The sequence below is a fragment of the Lingula anatina genome, chromosome 8, assembly GCF_051362555.1.
Source record: "Lingula anatina isolate TDL-2025a chromosome 8, LinAna3.0, whole genome shotgun sequence".
Lineage (NCBI taxonomy): Eukaryota > Metazoa > Brachiopoda > Lingulata > Lingulida > Lingulidae > Lingula > Lingula anatina.
In genome coordinates, this window is record NC_141774.1 from 17,967,284 (window position 1) to 17,983,322 (window position 16,039).

Here is a 16,039-nt window from a genome sequence, read left to right on the forward strand (position 1 = left end):
ACCATGACGATACAGATGTGGTTGAAATGTCCAGAAATATGTGTCATATGCACGATGCGGGCTCCAGTGTTATTTGAACAAAGTGCATTTTACAATACCCCAGGGGGCCAGTAGCCTCGAGCTCCACTCTCCACCTCCCTCTGTGGTTCAGTGTTGATTTAAAACTCTCCCTCTACAATAAGTATTCAATAGCTGTTACTCTGGGGATGAGTGGAGGGGTCAACAATAAGATAACGTGTCACAAACTTATGACAAATTTTATGTCTCGCGTGAAAGATCTCGATGTGCCATCGGCTATCTGCGTCAGTCTCAAAATGACACGGGTGGCTCTAAGGTATTATTCCATCACATCTTTATTGAAGGCATATTCTCTTACACAACCTAGATGCAGTCTTATAAATAAAGATGGCTTTCAAAGACCGACTTAAGTCAGTTTATATTTTAATATTGTGTAAGTTGGCTATGCTGGGTCCAGGGTTCTGTATTTACCTTTGGGGCACGAACTGTGTATAACTATCTATCATGCAGCGTGGGTTGCGGAGGCGTTTAGCGATTGCCATGATTCTGCAACGTGTTCAAGATTCATCCCAGGTCTATAAACGTAGCTTACTTCAGACGGCTCAGTCATTTGCACGTCGCCGTGAGTTCAACGATCACTGAGAACTGCAGAATATCTGAGAAGACGCGGTTTCCTAACCCACCCTAAGTTTGGAAAAAATAATTTTGGTGAGTGTGGATTTAGTGAAATTGTTTCATGTACGTAATGTCTTCACTGTTCTTTTTAAATTTTGCTCGTTCGAAAAGATTTCATGCAAAGTATAGGTTTGAAGTAATTGAGTTGGTAGGCAAAAAATGCAGCCCTGAACTGAGGAGAATTAGTTAAACTAATTGATAAAACGATCGAAAAATGGGCAATCACTTACGATCAGTCAGTAAGCTATTTTTATTAAGAAAAGGAGCAATACATCTTCGGCAGCATGTATAACATTGCGCTCTACCATATTTTTTCTCTAGCTGTTACAAAATTGGATGAAAGTGTTTCGTCCAATTCTATAATAGCTGGACAAGACAAAGAAGACCCATGTTAAAAGGCAGTATAACATAGTGCAGGTTTTATCCATTTAATTCATTTTAGTTAAATAACTTTTAGTTTTAATATGTATTGGTAATGTGCAGCATATATCTTTCTGTTTGTGCCTGTGCATGCATATTTGTAATAATAAATTTATATGTGATAAACTTTTATTAAGGCTTCAAGGATATTACAAATACGTCTAAAACTCGATTTTTGGTTTTTTATATGTTAGAAATAATCAATATTGGATCTAATACTGAATTAAATTATATTTTTGCAACACGGACTAAAAATATACATTTGGACGAGTTTTTCTACCTGTCCTGACTGGTAAGCGTGGCAGCCATTAGCCATTAGCACCGTTACTATGGGGGGCGTCTTGGTGTGTAGAGCGGTGTCCACGCACGACGGGAGGCATTGTCCTCTGCTTGCACCTCAAGTAATTTGCTTTTTGTTTGTTAGCGCTTCCTTAGACACTTCCTAGACAGTGCACAGACTCCTACTGCGTCAGGCACAATTATGATTAATTACGTCTGTAGGTAGGCCTTCTCAGCTGTCAATCATTTCTCAGGGAAGAGCGGCTTTCGTGGTGCGAATAAGTTTGCGTACAAAAGTAAGATTTTCTGGCATCTAGATAGAAACAAACAACCCAATTTTAACACATAATGGTATATAGACCTTCCCGATCAATAAGATGATAACAGGTAAGGTGGAGGTGCAATTAATTCGCTAAATTAGCCCAATTACCTAAGCCAAATGGTTTATGAGCGATTTCTCAGCTTTGAAGATTGATAACATAGTCTAAACTTCAATCCCCATATCCCATTCTTTGATCATATCCCAAATTTGATGTGTCTGTGTTTCAGTATAATATCTAGTCGACTGCGTCTTGGATTTTTGATTGACCTTTTATTTTTGAAGTTATTAATGCTGAAAGTGGAAGGTCCATATATATTTCGTAAAATTCACGTTTTATCAAAATAAAATCAAAAGTAAAAATAATAAGAGAAAATCCTGACAGAGTTTACTGGTTTTTGTGCTAACCTTTAGACAGCTATTTCAATCGTATTAATAGGGTTTTTTGTTCAAGAGAAAATCTTGATTAAAAAAATGACAATTTTAGCCCCAAAACGCTGATATTACGTCACTCGTGTTACACTGTGACTACAAACTTTGGAAAATTGTTTTGCTTGATAGACCATATCCTTTAGTTAATAGGAAATTTAATTAGCTGCATTAGTTTTGGACTTTTTTGTTATAATAATAATATGTGTATTTATTTGCAACTTAAAAAGTTGGATTTTACAATAAAAACAAATAGTAGTGAGATGCACAATCTTAAAATATACTTGTAAGTGTTAAAATGATTCGATACACATTAAAAATTCTTTAAAAACTCAGTTTTTAAAATTTGATAAAGCCCATGGGATAAAAGTTTTTGACGATCGTACAGTCTTCAATTTCGGCACAGTGTACTTATAAACCCGGCGCAAAGTGTAAGAACTTTCATTTATCTCTGGTAGCAAATGATGGATTTTGTGTCCTTCAGAGTACATGTTATGCAATAATGTTTTAGATAGTTCATCTCTTCTACAAGCAAGAGTGATAAGTTTACATGTTTCAAGTGCCCCATCGTAGGACAGCTCTGGGAATATAATCTTACATGCTCTAATCTGGATGGATTCAATTTTAGCAATTTGTTTCTGTGTAAGACCTGGGTGCCACACCTGACATGCACATTCTAATGTAGGTCCGATTACTGATGTATAAAAGCTTACAAGTTCATTGGGCGGAATACCCGCTCTTTTCAGAAGCTTAAGATTGTGTAGCCTTTTACTTGCTTTTTTTACAAATATCACAGATGTGACCTTCCCAGCTCAAATCACTACTGATCCTAACCCCCAAGAAGACAGCAGACCCCACTCTCTCAATCCTTTGATTATCTACTAGCAAGGGTGTAGTTTTGTGTCCTTTTTTGGAGAAATCAAATATGATCTCTTTGGTCTTGGTAGTATTTATTGTTAGTTTATTAGCATGGGACCAGAGAGTAAGTTCTGTTGTTGCATCAGGGAGATTGTCCTGCAGTTTGGTATTCCCGTAGCTTAGAATTGTGGTGTCATCTACATATTTGAATGTGTCACATTTGGTGCTCAGATCGTTAATCATAATGACAAATAAAACTGGACCAAGTTTTGTGCCTTGTGGTACGCCAGCATTAATGCATTGCCAGTCTGATTTCACACTACCTATCTTCACACTTTGTTTCCTCTCAGTTAGGAAGCTGTAAATCCAGTTTGAAATAATTCCTGGGATACCTAATTCAGACAGATTTTGATAAAGCAGGGTATGGTCTATTCTATCGAATGCTTTGGTATAATCGACCAAAAGCATTCTGGCATATTGTCCTAGAGTGTCAGTCTGCCTTGCAATAAGGTCAATAGCTTCGATCAGTGCGTATGTCGTACAGCTCCCTTTCATGCTGCCGAACTGCCTAAGGTCAATCTTATTGGTCACAATGTCCCAAATCCATTTAACAATAAAACCCTCCAATAACTTAGAGAGCACCGGGGTAAGAGATATGGGTCTAATGGTCTTTGGAGGAATGCACTTAGGTAGTGGTGACACATATGCATGTTTCCAGAGTGGTGGGACATATCCTTCACGAACTGATGAGTTGAATATAGCACATACTGGGGCAGCTAGGTAGGTTGTTAATATCCTAGACCCCTTAAGAACGCATGTTGCAGAGTATAAGTGTAACTTTTTAGATAAGATTTTATTCATGCTGTGTGGTTAATATGTATGTGAATGTTTTCTTATCATAAGTTGCTTGTATAAGGGTACTTCATGCACTTTGTCGATGAAGCTTATGCATTATATAAAAATGCATGTCGATAAGGCATACGCATAGAACAAACGCTTAGGTACAAAGCTAATGCAATATAAATGTGTGTCTTTCCTTACGCCTTGTGTTATAGTTAATAAAATTCGCGGTTAATACACTGTCTGTACCAAAGCTCACGTGTAAACTTTTTTATGACTTTCCGTGACTTAGAAACATTTACTTTAAAGTTGGGAAGACCAAAATTCTTCATGTAAAGCACTTAATTAGATTAACGGTTAATATCAGGTTTTGAAGTTCAGTGAATGCGGTATATATCTTTTTAAATTATAAAAAATGCACTTACTGTGGATAGTACAGTCCACTGCCTTTGCAAAATGTCTTACTTTATTTAGATATTTATACATGTATACTACATGTACTTTACTGTGATATTTTGTGTTTTCTGGGAGTCCCAACCATCAGTATACGTGTTGTATTCACTGTGATCCTTGTACTGTATGTCTATATGCTATTTTGTAGTGTGAACAGTGCAGTCCACCGCCTTTGTTTATTTGACTTAGTTCAGGTATTTCTATACTTGTAGCCTGTTCAGTGTGATATTTTGCGTGATGTTTTCTAGTAGTTCCGACCATCAGTATACGTGTTGTATTGAATGTGTATGTTTTTATGCTACATTGTGATGTCAATAAAAATAATGCTGAGTTGCTAAATAAACATCTTTTAGAGCATCATTTCTCTTCTAGAAACAGAATCCAACAGTTTTTTGTGTTATTTACATTTTGCCCTGCATGTCTGACTTTCAAGACCATAAAGTTAACCACCAAAAACTAATTTAAGACCAGATGCACTGTTTAATTCCATAATATACCATACATATCTTTCCAAGAATCACTGTGAAAATGATGCTGTCTTCAATTCCTCACTTCTTAAAACTGTTTTACTCTGCATACATCACTATTTAGTATAATTTATATTTATTTATAATTGCATTCCTATCGTACATTTTCATCTACCCATGTAGTTACATACGATACAATGAAAAAAAGCTTATATCATGCTGTTTAAATCTTTGTAGACATTTTAAAGCCAGATAACTCTGAAACCACAACAAAGGGGCCCATGGTGACCAATGAAGTCATATGGGAATTTATGCAAAATAATAAATAAATAAATAAATAAATAAATAAATAAATAAATAAATAAATAAATGTGATCTTAAACATGACGCCTAACACATTCTTTCAGACTGAAAACTTGATAATTGCTGTTTTATAAAAATAGCTTGTAAGCGTGGTAATTAAAGTTTCAAGTGAGCTCTGTGATTTCCTTCAATTATTAAAATCTTGCTAGGATTTAAAGCTGATTCATCACTTTTTTTGTGAATTTTCGTTTTTGTCTGTACATTTGACAGCTTTGCTGCCCTTTTGTATGACAAAATCAGATTTCCACTCTTCATTTTTGCATATTTTAGCATATGTGCATGCTGGTTGAAGGCATTATGCATTTTCACTGAGTAAATGTTAGTATCATATTGTGTCGTGCCTTTGAGCACAGCAGGGCCTCATTACAACCTCCTTCAAGAAGGCTACGTGTTTGGCTCCATTTGTCTGTCTGTCTGTCTGTTATCAACTTTATGCAAAACGTTATGAATAAGAGAGATATAGAACACGCTCAGCAAATAACTAAATTTATGGGAATATTGCTAAATCAGACATAGTCTTGGGCCATAAGCTCCATGAGTACTGTTTGGCCTACCTGAATTATATACAGGTATACTTGTATGACCTGAGTATTCCGTTATAACTCCCGCAAGTCAGTAAAAAACGATTTGCAAGCAATGCACAAAGTGCATTGTAAAATATGTTTATGTTACTGGCATATTATTAGTGCGAACATTCTGATCATCTTGAAAAGGTTCGGAAAATAGCCAGTGTAACCGTTTTATACAGGGGTATATGAACAGAATTTAATAGCACACCAATTCAAACAAAATTTCTCTATACCAGCATCTATATCGATTTATTTTCACTGACTGTAAAATTTTATGTCAACGGCGACGACCCTGTAAGTATTGCTAGTAGTTATAACCCATATGCTCACAAACTCGTTCATAATTAAACCATTTGTAAGATTACATGCACAAATGCCCCTTCACAAATAGAATCTTTTCAATAAAATAGCAAGCAACAGTGTTTTCAAGAACTTTGTTAAAAAATAAAAAAAAGGATATTTTTTCACATTTCCTTCTCATTTCTCGTTAGATGTATTATCCCTTGTTTTAACATAAGAAGTACATCTTCTGGTGGTTACGTTAATATTTGATGGATACTAAATATGAAATTATTATATAGATCGCACGTTTTTGCTCTGTGATACTAGTAAAACGCGCCATGACACGCATGCGCCTCAACCTTTGCCCTTCTGGCTTCACTTCTCGTGAATATTCAAAACCCACCCAGGGCTGCGTTATACTGTATATCCCATAACATGACGGTATGTCTCCGATTTGATTCGTAATCACTCAATTAAAATGAATACTGAATTACATCGACGGAGGTCTGTTGTCTGTGCCTTTTATTATTATTTTTGAGTTTGTTTTTGTATTCAATGTCTTAAATGGGAAAGACGATGTACAAGTTTTTGGACATACACATATAACTTTGGGCCATTCTGAAACACGTATAGTAAACCTTTAAATGATGACCTGGTGGGACGTGGATTTCCAGTGACGCTTATTAACCACCTCTACTAGTTCCTTAAACGATTGAATAAAGTTGATCAGCCATCAAAGAGGTTTAAAGCTTTAAATTGCACCTTCTTCATATTATTGATCGTAAATGTGACCTGCTTATCTGGCCTACTGATCTGTCCCGTTTATATAGAGCACAGAGAGCAAGCAGGCAAGTCTGTTCATACCCAGTTTATCTTTTTTTCGGGTAATATCAAACGATGCATTTGGAATTTCTCTAAGTTATACTGGGGGCACATGTACTTTTTGAAAGAATGTGGTGGGATTTATGTCTGCTTTTGTGGCAAAAAGTTAACTTCAGTTGCAACTTTTAGCAATGGTACATTGTCTCATATGTTGTTTTCAGGTAATTGCAACATTGAAACTTGAACAGTATGTTCAGCAGAGTTCCTCTTGCGCTGTTGCTACTGGCAACTGCAGCCAGTGCTGGACCCTCGCGGAATGCAGACCAAACAGGCACTGGCAACAAAAATAACAATCAATCACCCGACAGAAATGGAGCTTCTGTGATCGATATACCATTGAACAGTGCACGCAGCGGGGAACCCAAACCAGGTGGCATTTTGTTTTTTTAATCAAGTTTTCTAACGACAATGTACCTTTTTTGTATATTTAATTTCATTTGTATATTTTTTTCCAATTTCTAATGGTAGATAGATATGGGATTTTTCTATATCCGGTGAACTCTGTACTTATCATATACCAACAGATCTAGAAAATGGGCTACTATTCCATTCAAACAGGTCCAATAAAATTTGTTATTTTGCTTACTAACTAACAATTGTGGCATCAGTTCAGTAGAATGTAAGATCCTGTTGTCTGCATGCGCAATGGCCATTAGGCTGAAAATACTTAATTTTTAGTGCAAACGTTATTAATTTGACCCTGCTTGTAATGATAGTGTATTATCAACGCTGACCAGAAGTACTGTTTCCATTTTTAGGGCGGTACATCGTCACGTTCCGACCGGGCGTCTCTCCGTTCAACGGTAAGCATCGTTCCTTCACCCTGTGTTTCAAAGGTCACCGTAGACTGCCTGTAGTTATCTATGTTGGTTTATTAATAACATAAATAAACTTTATAGAAGAATGGCTGTGAAAGTATTATCATATAATTCCTTGGTCATTTTGGTCATACATGTAGCGGCAGTTTAAGGGTGAAAGTGATATTTTCGGTTTTTGGAAGTTTCTCTACTACATGGGCTTGTAACAGAATATTTCAACGACAAATGAGAGCTTCCCATGAGAACTAAGATCACCCCAAAAATCGAGTCTTAAGATGGCATAAAAATCTGTTGGACCCGATCGTTCTTCTTTGTCAATCAATTACTACTAGTTAGTACACCAAGTGTGACGGTTACGGATTTATTAGCATCCTCGACAAGTTTAAGAATTATTGAAAAATGGTCGAAAAGACTCCAGGCACTTCGACTGCAATTTTGCATAATTATTGCCCCATCTGCTATCGCTATGTTCAACTGCGCGGTCCTTATATCCTAAAACTGATAAATTGACACATAAATCAAAAATGAAAAAAAAAGGTCAAATTTACTGATATAATGTTACTAGCTGATAGCCGTCACATCAATCATTGAACCATGATAAACGATGTGTATAGACGATTTATAGAATCGTCAATGTGTTCTGGGACAGGCGCCTGCGGAGTGGAGTGCGCTTGTCACCGGTGTCACGTGAAGAAACCGTCGTCGTGAATAAACCGTTCTGACGGATTATTCACGCGGGGGTAGCAGTCTGTTGACTTACAGTACGTAGCTGCACATGCATTTCCAACATTTCCCCGTAGAGAAAGTTGTAGTATTGTCAAACACACAATTTCTTTTTAATGAAAATGACTGAACTCTGAATTGAAAGAACATTGTAGAGTGAAAACATTTATACTACGAGTCTTAGATCTACCACGTTTTTCACACAGAGCAAAACAGTTCAGTCACGATCAAAAGCTCACTTCAAACATTCCCCCGTATACTGTAGTAATAAGATTATCAAATATATTCTCTCTCATGACGAAAACCACTGAATTATGAATTGAAAGATCATAGTTCAGTGCAAACGTAGCGCCTACTTAGGACGACATCGTCATACCGGAAGTTACTTCTTTCAATCTACCCTCAATGCGCATGTGCAGAACGGTTTCGTCACGGCACGGGTCTATCACGCCACACCGGTCTTTGGATTCTCCACTTTTGTTGGATGGCCGCATAAAGTGATGACGTCATAGCACAATTACACAAAACAATTGCACATCTAATGCAATATGGGAGTTTGAAAATGAAAGCTCATGATGATATCAAAACAATAAATATTTATTTTTAAAGTGTTTAACATCAATAAATACAGTTTGGTATAATAAACAATAAATACAGTTTGATGTAATTTATAAATGATGCTAAATGTTCTATATTGGTCATTGTGATCTTTTATTTGTTTGTGACGTGCATTTTCAACCAAAATCCGGTAAAAAAACAATAAAAATAAAAAAAACAACCTCCCTACCCTGCCTTCAGGTGCAAAAAGTATTATCAGAAATCATTTTATATTATTACATATTTATAATAATAATAATAATAATAATAATAATAATAATAATAATTTCAAAAAATAAAAGAAAATGGGAATCGAGCCCACTCCGCGGTGTTTGACAGCTAAGGACAGTAGCCTACCATCGGTCATCAAATCCTGCTATCTGATGTAGTGTTATTGACGACATATGATACCTGTCACACACGCGACAGCTTTACGAAATTTGCCGAAGGCTGACAGCTTTACGAAATTTGCCGAAGGCTAGTAAATGACTTCATAATATACATTTAACAGTTATAGTCAAATTCAAACTACGGCCACTATCTTCCCACTGCCCTAAGGTATTGAGGAGACTTCAGCTGATCTACTTTTAATGTATAGCTATTTCAGGGTACATAACAGCCTAACTCAAAAAAAAAAAAAAAAAAAAAAAAAAAAAAAAATTACGGGTTTTTGATTAAATATTTATGTCTGAATTGGGTTAACTTTAATCGATTATATTTTGATGGTCCGTATAAAAGTTAATTATAATGCAACTTAAGCAGACTCGATGCATTTCTACACTTTACTATACTTTATATACAAAATCGTTCCACTTTTTCAGCGCGTTTTGCCGCCGGCTTCAACAAAGTGAAAAAGCTGCTTTCATTCAAAGAACGCGGACTTGTTGCTATCGTGGATGGGATAGACCATGAGTGAGTTATTATTGTCTTAGTCGCAATGATGATCATTTTGATGGCACGAATGCGTTAGCTTCTGTTTTGTAAGTCTTGTACGGGTGTGTTTGCGTGTATCTGTGTGTGTTACGTTGTGATGACTATGGGACCATTCTCACAGATATCTGGATCGATCTAACTCTCTGGGGAGTCTCATTAAATTGCTGTCAACTTGACCGGGTTAAAAATCTGTCACGCCTAGTAAAGCTGTTAGGGGGTAATTATCTTTACCCTCTAGCTGATTTGGTAGGCGTGACAGACATTTAAGCCGATTAGTTGATAATAATTTAGTGAGACTCCCCAGGGAGTTAAATCCAGATGGACCGATCTATAGTTGGGAACCCAGTCTTTGTGTCGTTTTATTGTGATAGAGAGTGTACTTCCTCATTAATTGTTGTTTTGTTTGATTAAAAGAAGGGGAGATATATGTACCTGTTTTATTATTCATTTTTTATTCATTTTTTGCGTGCGTGCGTGCGTGCGTGCGTGCACGTGTTTGTGCACGGATATGCACGCAACTGTTCCTGAATACAGCACGTGTAAAGGTTTAGTACGTTACAATGCATCCGTTTACGTAATGTATATTATTTAAGTCCATATACAGTATGCAGACATACACGTGCTGTTCAAGCCATATTTTTCTTCCGGTATTTAGTAACGCGCAGGCGCTAAGGGAAAGAGCTGATGTCCGGTCAGTGAGAGAGGACATACCAGTGTATGCCATGGAGTGTTCTGACCATCCAACATATAACGAAGACGGTTGGGTAAGTTCTTGTAATAATAGTAATAATAATAATTAAATAAAAACTTTTCCTTTCTGGCCTGGGTCAAGGTGAGGTTCCCCACATTACCACACTACTACATTTTAATGCTTTCGCACGAATTTGAGAAACTCGTCGCTTTTTCCATCCACATTTACTGCTGTTCCTCAAATCCCACAATACTGTCGATATGTATGATAAAAAAAAAAGAAGAAAAAAAAAAAAGAAAACATCAGGACACCCTCAAACCTTAAACCTTAGACAATCCAGTGCACAGTGATGTTCTATATTTTCGAGGGTTTTTGCATCGTTTTAAATCAGCACAAATAAAGATGCATTATTAAACTAGAAAAGGATTCAGAGAGCGCAGACCTCCGCCAAGGCAGCAATGTCTCAATCCAATGCCGTTTCACCAATAAATTTTCATTCCATAATGATTTAGTTTTTTTTTTATTTTTGATTATTGATTATTGATTGATTATTGATATGGACCAAAAATTAATCATCTGTTCCTTGGCCCACTTCTGACAGTTCCTGAGAATATCATCAAAATCGGTCCATAACTTAGTTTTTTATTTTTGATTATTGATTGATTATTAATCCAGATCACCACCAAAAACTAATCACTTCTAAGTTAACCCATTTCTGACCTACCCTGAAAATTCCATCGAAATTCATCCATAACTTTTTGAGTTATGTTGATGACAAACAAACAAACAAACAAACAAACAGGGGTGAAAACATAACCTCCTTGGCGGAGGTAATAATTAGATGCAGGAAAAATACTCATTTTTGGGGTGCTAATAAAGGGTTACAATACCCTTGAATGGCAGATGCAATACTCTGTGTTACGTTTCTTATCTTCACCCATTTATTTTTTTTTTTTTTCGATTCTGCATTAAAAAAATATATATTTAATTTTAAAAAAATCTCATTCAGGGTCTTGACAGTCTTGACGGAGTGTTTGACGATATATTGCGTGTCGTCGGCAGCGGTGCAGGTGTTGATGCTTACGTCGTGGATTCAGGTAATAACAGAGAATAGATCCTGGGGGATGGGAGATTGAGGGGGGGGCCGTTGAACCCTACCTGACCGGGCTATCGAATTTGAAACAAACTCTTTTCCTATAATAGAAGTGAAATATGCAGGTTTTAAGTACGCTACAGGAGCACAGGATCAAAACATCGAGCCTCGCTATGAGAACATGGTGATGTAGGGCCTAACACTATACCAGTTCGCGTAAATACAGATTCCCTTACAATCCACTCTTGGTCAAAAAATTGTGTCACCTTGTTCTTAGGTACTTTTGCTTACAGATAATTATATTACAGCTGTTAATCGTTCTGAATAGTGATATTTTAATTCTATACCAAATTTTACATGACGAAGTGGAAAATACCGGTTAAAATATTCATATTTTTTTACCATTTATTTAAATGAAAATCATAATCATGCACCCCCTCAAATATGATTTTCCACACTGATTTCCTAAGAAGTGAAAAATGGCCAAAAGGCGCTACTGAAAGTCATCAAATTTATACACATTTACAAGCACAGGGGCTAGCATAGAATGTGCGCTTTAAAAGTCGTGATCTTTTAATATATGCGTCCGCAGCGTGAACCAATTACCTACATCAAGGATAACAAGTCTATTTGTGATATAGTGTCCCATTCTTCCCGAAGAGCTTGACGGAATTGTTTCAGATCTTTAGGGGTTTGATTCTGCTCTGCTTGGCGCACCTCAAATCGTACCTCAAGTACTCATTGTGGTTAGTATTCAAGCTCAAAGATGTTTGTTCCCTCCTCAGAACATAGCGTTTCTGCAACAAACCAATCACCAGACGAGAACAGTGAGCAAGTGCGTTGTCATTATGGAACTTGTAGTCGTCCGAGAAGTTACCTTTTTCAAAGGGAGCGAATAAAGATCAATTTTAATGTTCTTTACTAGGTATAGCGCGTGGACATATCGCCTTTGATGGTTATCTCAGCACGAGCACAGACCGAGTGGACTCCCTTTTCTTCGACAGCTACGGCGGAGACGGGTCAGACGACGACTCTCACGGAACGATGGTGGCGGGAGTTGTAGGCGCAAAGGGCTGGGGAGTAGCTAAGGCTGTAACACTCATACCAGTAAGTTGAGCCACCGCTATTTCTGTTGTACTGTTGTGGCCAACAAAATCCAAAATCGCAGCCAAACTACGGTTTTCATTGTCTCAGATTTGTTTGGCTGTTTTAATATATATATTTTTTTGCGTTACGACATCCTATTTAGTAAATGAATTTTGACATTTTGATCGCATAACTAAAAATGATTGATCAATTAATTTCCTATCCCGATATTTTAATATGTACATGGAATAATAGACCCATTGTTCCAACGTCGTTATTTTGGAAAAAAATGAATTAAGAATAATTAGGTAAAATCCGTTTAATATTTTCCAGGTAAAGGTTCTCGATGAAAATGGTTCCGGCTACATGTCAGACATATTAGCTGGGCTAAATTGGATTCTCGAGCAAGTAGGGCCTACGGGGAGAAATCGCCCCTCGGTCATCAACATGTCTTTAGGAGGGCGAAATCGGGGTGAGAGTTATTTTGAAGAGGCTATAGGCGCGTTACGAGACATGGGTGTCCTCACAGTGGTGGCAGCGGGAAACGATGGGAGAGACGCCCGCTTTTTCGATCCGGCTAAGGCGAAGTCCGCCATAACTGTAGGTAAGTCTAGGCATTATCGACATTTATACATGTCGTATGTAAGCATTTTATATGAAGAAAACGTAACATATCTTGGCATATCATCCCAGAAGACCATGATGCCTTTTTATTTGTAAAATTTTCATTTTTCACACACTTTGAAATCCTTTAGACGTGATATATAATACATGCAATAATGTTTCTTAAATGACATGTTAGATTGTATATAATGAAAAACTGTTGGAACTTTGTGGAGTATTGCATCAAGATTGACAAAACCCCGATTTTGTGCATTAATTATCAGTATTATTTTCTGCTTTATTCTTTAAGATATGCAGACTTTAAAAAAATCATTTTCACACACTGACATTTTCAAAGAATGCCAATGAACACTCATGGGCCTAAACACCTTTATAAATATTTATTCTCAGTGTCCATTTTACCTGTGGTGCATAATTCAAAGTTGGTACTGATAATGTTGTTAAACGTAATTTTATATTGTATACTGACAAAACAACTATCTGCGCATCATTTTTCTGCTATACAGTGTGTGCCCGTTAATTTGACAAGTCTGCTTTCCCTTATTCTGCACAGGCGCAGTGGACAAGAACAATTACCAAGCCTCGTTTTCGAACTATGGAAGTGTTCTGGACATCTTCGCTCCGGGGGTGTCGATTGGGGCTCCAGACTACGAAAGACTAGACTCCGAATTGCCTAATTTGAGGGTACGTGACTTTATCAAATTATTAAATTAAAAGCATTTTTAATACGCCATCTCTCTCCAGTCTTTCTGGCAGACTTTGAGTAAGATTCACGAATTTGAACTTCCTTATTGGGGGATGGGGGGGGGGGGGGAGGGAGGGGGGCGTCGTTCATCCATTTACTAAAATAATCCTCAAAGTTAAATATGGATACTTTTCAGTATATTCCTTTTACATTCCATTGATATATTTACTCTTCAAGTCTCTATTTCAATTTTGCTGATTTTTTTTATCTTTCCCTGGCTATTTTTTTTCAAAAACCTCATCACTACATATATGATATACCACACGTAACTGTTCTGTTGCAGGCTTCGGGGACGTCATTTTCAGCACCACATGTCACAGGAGTGATAGCCGCCTATATTTCAACGCTGTCTACCACGCCCTTCACTGCGGCGTTTGCAAATGATGTGGAAAATTACATCCTAGCCAACGCCGCGCCAGACCTATTGGGTGGCAAACGTCGCTATACAAATAAGCTACTTCGTACTGCCTGTACTTAGTCTTTGGGACTTTTAATTCTCTCTTCAGCACAGAGTGATGTATCACCTCGAACTATAATGGATTATAATGGTGTTGGGTACTACCAATATATTTCAATTAAAATTGCAGTGTTGCTTGGTACCACCGTAACAGCTACCGTAAATGTAAAATCTCAAGCATCTTGACTGTACAACTATTAAAAGAGGACAAAACGCCTTCGGTTACAAAAGGGCTTGTGTTGGCAGGCACTGCTCTCTAAGTCAAATATAATAATAATAATAATCATAATGGGGAAGAGGAAAGGAGGTTGGAAGTGCAATAATGTCACCACACTTCTCTCTTGGTTAATTTTAATCATATCCTCAAGTTTTGAGCAAATAAATATGATGTGGGTTCCATTTTGATTGTACGTGTTGTTTACTTGTACTTTCTATTTTGCATTTATATGTCACTCCTCGGTTAAATACCAGTAAATGAAAACCCAAAGTTTGACGGGCACGTTGTATATGACGTTACGTTGTACATAACTTTTTATACTACTAGTTATCTACGTATGACGTATATAAATAAACGTTTTTCTCTTGCTGTATGACGTCACATAGATAGACATAGATAGACAACGAATGATGAATGCACTAATTTATACATGAGTGAAGGGCTGATTAATAGATTATTTGAAATTCAAATTTTCTGACCTAATTGTGACGTTCACGTGCAGCAAACTTGTAGACCCGAGGCCCATTTGACAAAATACCTGTAGCTTTAGCCCGAAAATGTGTCTTAACTTTCTGGACACTTAATCAGTCATTAATAGATTATTTACTGCAGCTGCGTCTGTTTTTATAACCGGGGAGACTTAAGGCTGATTATTCTGAACGCTGCTTACTATACAGGCAACTTTACGAGAATGGAGAAAAACTTTAAAACTGTCTGCAGTCCCATGATTTGGTCGGGTATTACTGAAGGACATGCATGTCTCTTTCGGGAAGCCTAATGCCGCTCAACCCTCCATAAATGAGGTAATTGAGGCATTCAGAGCGTTTAAGGTACATAAAAATATCCTATTGCTGACGTCCGAGACATCAAGGTGGCAACAACACCCTTTCATATCAATTCAATTACAATTAAGAACCCATTGGATTTATGTACTGCTCTACCCATAACAATTTAAATGCAAAGTCTTCAATAATTATATTATTAGAGTTAAATAAAAACCATTCCAGAGATTGAGCTGGCCCAAGGGACATTTATACTAAAGAATTCCAAGGGACGGGATCAAAATCTTATTGTAAGATACTGACTGTAGGCTTGATTTTGGATTAATTATGATGTTTCTATAGGAGTCAAAGATTGACCAAAAATGTGTGCGTGTTTTTTCCTCATGCACGTTTCCAATTGCCACAATGGAGAAGCATTG

At 37.0% G+C, this 16,039-nt stretch overlaps 1 protein-coding gene across 1 annotated transcript; it reads left to right on the forward strand.

Annotated features, from left to right (window-relative positions):
* Positions 1-388: 388 nt before the first annotated feature.
* LOC147760501 (uncharacterized) lies at positions 389-15,020 on the forward strand. The gene is made up of 10 exons (XM_086994664.1): positions 389-726; positions 7,016-7,224; positions 7,613-7,657; positions 9,814-9,904; positions 10,581-10,689; positions 11,626-11,713; positions 12,635-12,816; positions 13,129-13,399; positions 13,973-14,103; positions 14,448-15,020. The coding sequence occupies exons 2-10, from the start codon at positions 7,044-7,046 to the stop codon at positions 14,640-14,642; spliced, it is 1,293 nt and encodes a 430-aa protein (XP_086850790.1). The 5' UTR covers positions 389-726; positions 7,016-7,043; the 3' UTR covers positions 14,643-15,020.
* The last annotated feature ends 1,019 nt before the right edge of the window (positions 15,021-16,039 follow it).